Source organism: Cebus imitator, unplaced genomic scaffold (genome assembly GCF_001604975.1).
Source record: "Cebus imitator isolate Cc_AM_T3 unplaced genomic scaffold, Cebus_imitator-1.0 Scaffold45, whole genome shotgun sequence".
Lineage (NCBI taxonomy): Eukaryota > Metazoa > Chordata > Mammalia > Primates > Cebidae > Cebus > Cebus imitator.
In genome coordinates this window covers 4,105,632-4,113,150 of record NW_016107360.1, presented here as the reverse complement: position 1 = coordinate 4,113,150, position 7,519 = coordinate 4,105,632, and the positions used below count along the sequence as shown (strand labels likewise).

General features: G+C 35.5%; 1 protein-coding gene across 5 annotated transcripts in view; it reads left to right on the top strand.

The window, feature by feature from the left end:
* Nucleotides 1-7,519, top strand: part of TMEM196 (transmembrane protein 196) — a 352,479-nt gene that overhangs the window by 336,538 nt on the left and 8,422 nt on the right. For all 5 annotated transcript variants that reach the window (XM_037737896.1, XM_017526940.2, XM_017526938.2 and 2 more), the window contains one exon: nt 5,147-5,203. Coding sequence is in view for 4 of the 5 variants with exons in the window: in XM_017526940.2 (XP_017382429.1) it covers nt 5,147-5,203 (57 nt within the window). In the remaining variant the exon portion in view is untranslated. The remainder of the gene's footprint in view (nt 1-5,146; nt 5,204-7,519) is intronic.

The following is a 7,519-nucleotide window of genomic DNA, read 5'->3' as shown; positions in this document are numbered from 1 at the left end:
ATGGGCAACCTCCCGTGGCTCCAATCGCCAGCCAAAAGGGCACCCGGACCGGTGTATTTTGTACGGAGAACCGCGGCTCCGGGGCGCCGACAAAGCAGCCGTGCGGGGCAAAGCAGCGGCGCCGGCTGGCACAGCCGCACTGGCCGAAACAGCCGCGCTGGTGACCGTGGAGCTCCTCCGCCCAGGAATTTCCTAGTTTGTGGGCAATAAAAATGCAGCGTCCACTCACCCTCTGCGCTTTCACTGGGAGCTGCAATCCTGAGCTGTTCCTAAACGGCCATCTTGGATCGTCCGGCCTAGTTTTTTTAATAATGTATTTTCCATTTAAACCATTTACTGTTTTATTTTATTTTATTTTGTCTTTTTGCTATTTCATTCCTTTTCTATCTCATAATTTTCTCTGTTTACTGTCCTGAATACAACGTCTCATAATTCTTTTAGAGTTTTATATGGAATAATGTTTTCAAGCCTGTATTAGTTTCCTGTTGCCTATGTAACAACTTCTGGCAAATTTCATGGCTTAAAACAATGGAAATTTGTTTTCTCACAGTTCTAAGGGGCAGAAGTCTAAAAGTAGTCTTTAGGGGTACATTTCTTCTGGAGGCTTCTAGGGAGAACCAACTTCCTGGTCCTCTCCAGCGCCCAGAGGTCACCTACATCATTTGCTTCATATCCCCTTGCCCCTCTTCAAAGCCAACAGTGTAGCATCTTCAAATTTCTTCTCCCTGCCTCTTTGTTTCCATCAACACATAGCTTTCTCCTTCTTTTGACCTTGCCTCTCTCTTAAATGACCCAGGTGATTACACTTTAGGCATCTCTGGATAATCTGCAATAATCTCCCCATCTCAAGAAACTTAATTTAATCACATTGGCAAAGCCTTTTTTATCCTACAATATTCATAGAATGTGGATATCTTTGGAGGGCTATAATTCAGCCCACCACCATGACCTTGGCCCAGTGAACATGTCTTTCTTGCAATCTCTTGCTTAAATGAGGCTGAATATACAGTGAAAAGTTTGAAAGTCTTTTTTTTTTCTTGGAATTTTGAATTTTATCTTAATATCTTCTTTTAGGCTGTTAGTATGAAAGGTGGAGTCAGTCTGGTGTAAGGAACTAAATGTTGAGGCTGTGATTATCTTTTGTGCAAAATAGTCTTCAGATTCCTCTAGTGGTGGGCTGTAGTTGCCTTGGGCTCTGGGCAGGAACTGAGGTGCTGGAAATTTTTTTTTGGTGTGAGCACCCCACCCTCAGCCTGAGACTCTGCTCATCTTCATCACAGGGTTGCAGTGGAGGGTCTCCTCCCATGCTGTTGCCTCTCCTTTATTGGTAGACTGCTGTCAGTTGTTACTCCCACTGCTAACTCATGGTGAAGTGCAGGTGGGGCTGAAGAAGAGGGTTTTTTATTGTTGTAGACCAGTCTCAGTTTAGGAAGTCCCTGTGTACCTGACCTCAGGTGTGGGACTTTCTCAGTATTCTGTACCCTCTTACCTGAGACAATTAAACAGTCTTATATCTGGGGTTGATCTTGGGCAGGAAGCTCCTGCCTCTTCTACTTTTTGTACATATCTTCTACTTTTCCTCCAGTTACAGTAACAATCTATATTTGAATAGGCCCTGGAAATGAGAGGTTTTGCTACCCTTCTGCCAGAGCTTAAGGCTCTTGCTTCATAAAAGAGGTCTAGGGAAGGAACAGGGCTTTATACCTCCCTCAACACACCCACATGTATGATGACCAGTGTCTCTTCCTCCCTTACTCTGCAACAGGTGACATAGTGTCAGACGTTTCTTGGAGAAGATTGTCTCTCTTTGAATTGAGGCTATTTCATTGTCTTGGAACCTCAACCAGCTCTCTGATGGGCTCTAAAAGATCATCTTTTCCTTACTGTAAGAGTGAAAATGACATCTTTGCATCTTTCTGTGTCCTAAACAAAAGCAGAAATCTCCGAGGACTTTACATAAAGAAAATCCACTCAAAATGTGAAATATTAATTTCATAATTGTGTCATTTCATCCAACAAGTCACAATGTTAATTTTCTATTTAATATAATCTAAATTGGAATCAAATTAATTTCACTTGAAGGATGAACTAATTTTATTTTATAGTGTAGCACTTGATGCCCTATCATTAGACTGCTACATTTATATTATTTCACAGTAAGAGCAATGTAAATAACCCTCCCTGGATTTAAACATCCCATTTTCTCAGAAATAAAATTGTATTTTCTCCTGAAAAATTGTTCAGGCTTTATACGTATACACACACATACAGCTATCAGCTTTACATTTTTTAGCTAATTTGTTTTTTACTTGCTTAATAATTTCTATAATGTGGGTAAGTGCTTTGCATCCTAGATAAAGTTATGTTGAACAAAAAAAAATGTACTTCAAAATATTACAACAAATTCCTTTATAAAATAAGATGTATTTAATTTTAGAATGTAACACAATTGACTCATGTTCTTATTATTTTTATTACATCAAAGTTACATCATAAATTAACAATGGTCTTGCAGTTGTGTGTAGATATTCATTGAACACTTCTAGTTGGACTTGCTAGTATAATCTACACTGAATGAACACCAAAAAATTCCCTTTAAAAATTACTTCCATTATATTATTAAAAACAAATTAATTTAGATACTTAATAAAGCCTTAAATTATATGTGTGATTTCTGCCTTTGATATATTACCTTGAGCAAGTCACTAACCCCTCTGGACTTTGAGGGATGAATTAAATCATCTTTTATGATCTCTTCCAGTACTATGACTTGGGGTAAATAAAGATAGCCAATGAAAAGAATATCAATTTACTACTTTGGGTACAACTTTTTCTTTTTTCTATAAACTGTGATGGCTAAATTCCAACCAAGATATTTTAGATCCTCCTCCTAAGTCCCATGATTTCATATACTTCTGGTTACATGTGTCCATTTTTTCTCAGATTACAGCTTTCCTCTAGAAAATGTAATTTTGGATACTCTAACAGAAATAACAATTGGAGAGTATTTACATTCTTGGGCTGAAATTAGAAAAATGTTGCTTGATTCCTCCCCTACTCTCCCTTCCCTCTCCAAATCCCTGAATTCTCATTTCATAGCTCCATCCAATTGGAGTGAGGCAATGTAAAGTAGCAATTTTTCTGCCACCTAGATGTTCCAACCAAATGGCTGGATGGAGAACTCCGCTCATGCTCCTGACAACCCCTTGGGGTGTACCGTAAATGAATAATGGCAGTGTTTATAGATTTCAAAACAGATGAAAGAAACACAGAACTACATTGCTTTCAAATTTTTTTCTACTGAGTTCTGGGTAATTGGACTTTCAGGATGAAAATGGGGTAGTCAGGGAAACTTAAGGAGAAGGTTATTCTTGAGCTTTGATCTGAAGCTTGAAGCACTGAGAGGTACAGAATTGGTCTGAACTGGAATTTCCTGAGCACAGCCTTGAAAAATGTGAGATGAAATTAGTAAAAAGAGTTCATAACAGGACATGATCATCTACACTTATGACACAGTGGGTGGTGAGAAATGGTCACTCTGAAAAAGCTTTTTAAGGCTTCTGAAAATTATGCAAGTATTCAGCTTTCATAAAGTTCTGAGTTTCTATCTTCTCATGGTTTTATAATACTAAAAATATTTTGTTAGATCTATTTCTAAAGTATGTGAACCATTTGGCTATCATATACTTTCTGAATGTAATCCCAACATTTTTTGCCTTCCAGTGTTATATTTTTGACCATAAAACCTAAATGTTTTTCTGTTAATAAGTACTTTCTACTTTGCTTTATTACTTTGGTGGTACATTTAGAAAATCCTTTCCAGTCCTCTAAAATTATATAAATATTTAACTTTGTTGTCACTCAATATATTTATACATTTTTATGTAGTTAAAAACACAAATAATCTTATATTAATTTTGGTGTATATTAGGGAAAGTTAACAAATTATTTTCGTTCTATTTATTGGGAAAATACTCATTTCCATTAATTTGACAGGTCATTAAATTATATACCAAATTCTTATATTCTTACATTCAAATTCTTATATTCTGTGTTCACTATTCCTTCTTGATGCACCACTGACTGCATAATAGTCATTTTGCTCCCTTGTAGGAAAAGTTTCTTTGGAACAACTTCCCTTAATTATTGCTTTTTAAAAATTTTTCTTGGTAATTCTCACATGCATATTATCTCAGACAATCCTTAGCATATTTTGATGTGTATTAGAAAATAAATCTATCCAGGTGTCAGATATTTAGTGAAACAAGCTGTATTGTTAGTTCTGACTTGAGACATTTAAACAACAACAAAAGTGGAAACTAGTTCTCTTTGCAAATCAAAATTTTTTTTACAAATCTGAAAGCCTTTAGTAGACTTCTTACTTTTTAGTGAATATTTCTATATGATTTAATTCAAGTTAGAACTTTGTGAAAACTTGCATTCAAATGGAACTTTCTCTATTAAAATTAAACAATTTATCATGTTATGATCACCAAAATATCCAATAGTCTTTCCTTGGTAGATAAACTGATATGACTGCCTTTGCAAAGCAATTATGTCAACAATGTTTAATCTACAAAAAATTATATGCTATCAATTGCTTTATCCCATTGTGTTCTTCCAACATATCCACAAGGACAGTCTTTCCAGCAGAAGAAGGAGGTAGTCATTGTACCAGTTGGAGAGGTACAAAGATTATCTCTACAGAGAAACGTCTCCTTGTCTGATGCATTATCTTTTGATTTGTACAGATTCTTTCCTGTAGTATAACTTTACTGAGTTCTAGTTGTTATGTATAGTTAAATGTATCACACCACTTTTCTCCTTGAGAAAGTGGAAAGGAATCAGACAGTCAAAGGAAATGGGAGAAACCCAGCTCTAAATTCATTTACTTTATCCTTTTACCTGGTGCTAAAACAGATTCAGTTACCTCTAACAATCTTGCACCAAAAAAACACATTTTTATTAAATTTTATACTTTTATCCTTTACTATTCTAGAATGAGATCTTTTCCTTTCCAGGTTTTGAAGGAAATTTGAAATGTTCTAGTTTCCCTGGAGAAAGTGGCTTGAGGGAACTATAAGCTAAAATCTAGGGGTCCTCGTGTGTTTTACTATGGAATAATTGTTCTTCTTTTCCTTTTCAGTTTCTTCTTTGTGGCATTTGTGGAATATTGTGCGCCAAAAAAAAATCCGGACTTGTTGTAAGTTTTTGCTTTGTTCGTATTTTGCATTGAGGTATTTGAAATGTAAGAATTCTAAAATAGAAAGAATGACTAGACAGCTTTTATATACTGAATATTACTAGTTTGAGACCAAAAAGAACCAAAAAGAAAATTATCACAATTATTAGAATATTACTATTCTAATAATAGTAATATTATTACTGAATATTACTAGTTTGAGACCAAAAAGACCAAAAAGAAAACCATCACAATTATTAGAAACTATGGACAAAAGATCACTAATATAAAAAAGCTTTGATCAACTCTTTAAATACCTGAATATGTAACCTTTAATGACTGCTGTGGATGACAGTCTCTAGTTTTCCAGTTTAGAGGCTGCCAGACAATCACCTGAATTCTTCAGTGAGCTCAAGAAGATAAAGCTAGGCCGGGCGCGGTGGCTCACGCCTGTAATCCCAGCACTTTGGGAGGCAGAGGCGGGTGGATCACGAGGTCAAGAGATCGAGACCATCCTGGTCAACATGGTGAAACCCCGTCTCTACTAAAAACTACAAAAAATTAGCTGGGCATGGTGGCGCGTGCCTGTAATCCCAGCTACTCAGGAGGCTGAGGCAGGAGAATTGCCTGAACCCAGGAGGCGGAGGTTGCGGTGAGCCGAGATCGCGCCATTGCACTCCAGCCTGGGTAACAAGAGCGAGACTCCGTCTCAAAAAAAAAAAAAGAAGAAGATAAAGCTTCAGCCCATGAGAAATATAACCATTTAAATATGGAACTGGGTCTGAGGATTATTGGCTTTCTTTGACTGTGAAGCAAGTTTTACAAAGCAGCAAGACAGCTGTGGTACTATGGTTACAGTTAATTCTCAGAGATTTATTTTATTTTCTTTTATTACCGTGAATGCACACGTAAGTGTTTTCAGATGTTTTGCGGTATTACAGTGGGTTTCCGGGGTATGGAACATACTCCTGTTTAACTCTGATATCGGCTGGAGGAGTTGCACTGCATGCTGAAGTGTGGATTCCCCATTGCCTTTCATGACTTTTTATGAGAGTTTGGAAATAAGGAAAAAAGTGTGGTTTATTTTACCGAGTATTATGGGAAAGAATACAGATACTTACAAACTGGCAAAATTAATACTGCACAGGGACCCTAGGAAGTAGTCTTTGAGCCTAAGAAGAGTTTTCCAAGGGGAGGCCAGTTAGCTGAACATATCAGGAAATGGAAAGCATTGCAGTTATTTTCATTTGACCCCTTTTTCTACTCACACCTTTCTTTGTGAGAACATCTCAGCGATTTAGACAGTAATTTTAGACATAATTTTTTAAAATTACTTAAAGGAAAAAATGAAACCTTTAAAAAATGTATTTTTTGGGCATATAATTGTTATTTATGATTCTTCCATCATTCTTTAGCTATGGCCTTCATTCATTTTATGCTCTTCCTCTACCAAGGCTCTTTAACGCTATGTAGCAACAACTCCTTGGGAGAAAGCAAGTAAACAAGCAAGAAAGAAAGACAAAAAGAAAGAGAGAAAGAAAGAGGAGGGAGGAAAGGAAAAATATAGAAAAGGGAAAAAGAGGAAGAAAGAGGTTTTTTGTTGTTTTTAGTTAGTTTTTTTTTTTTTTTTTTTTTTTTTAAAAGGAATAGTGTCACTTCTCTGTCTTTCTAGGTTACAAGGAAAAAAATGAATCTAAATTTTTTTAGAAACTATCATCCAGGTGATAGTTGTATCTATTGTTGAAGATACATTATCTTCTGTACTTTCTGAGGTCCCCATTGATGGCATTTAACTATCAAGATTTTCTGCATTTTAATAAAATTTAAAAAAAAAAAATTTTATTTTTCCCTCCAAATATGTATGCAGTCTAGAGTCTCCAACCTGGTAAAATTTGAAAATAGTATGTGGTTATGGATTTTAACATTTTAATTCCTGGATAAGACTGTTCTGTTATCACATGTTAATGAGGTATCATACCTTTGAAGAATTAATCAGAATGACATTAGGAAAGACATGGGCTTTCCTGTGATAGAAAATTAAAGGTATTGTCTACTTTCTTTATTAACAATAATTAATTATATGAAGCTAGGTTGTAAAATCTTTCCATATTTTCTGACAATGAGTAAACACCAAAATATATTCTCAAGAAACTGCATGACATCCACATCTACTTTAAAATAAAATATAATTGGTTATCTTGAGCTACAAGTCATCTTGAGCTACAAGTTTACACTTAGTGGGATGATTTAACTATTTGGTAACAGATTTTGAGTATTATGTTTAATGAAGTATAAAAAGATTTTACTCATCCATTATTGGATTTTTTTTTTTTTTTT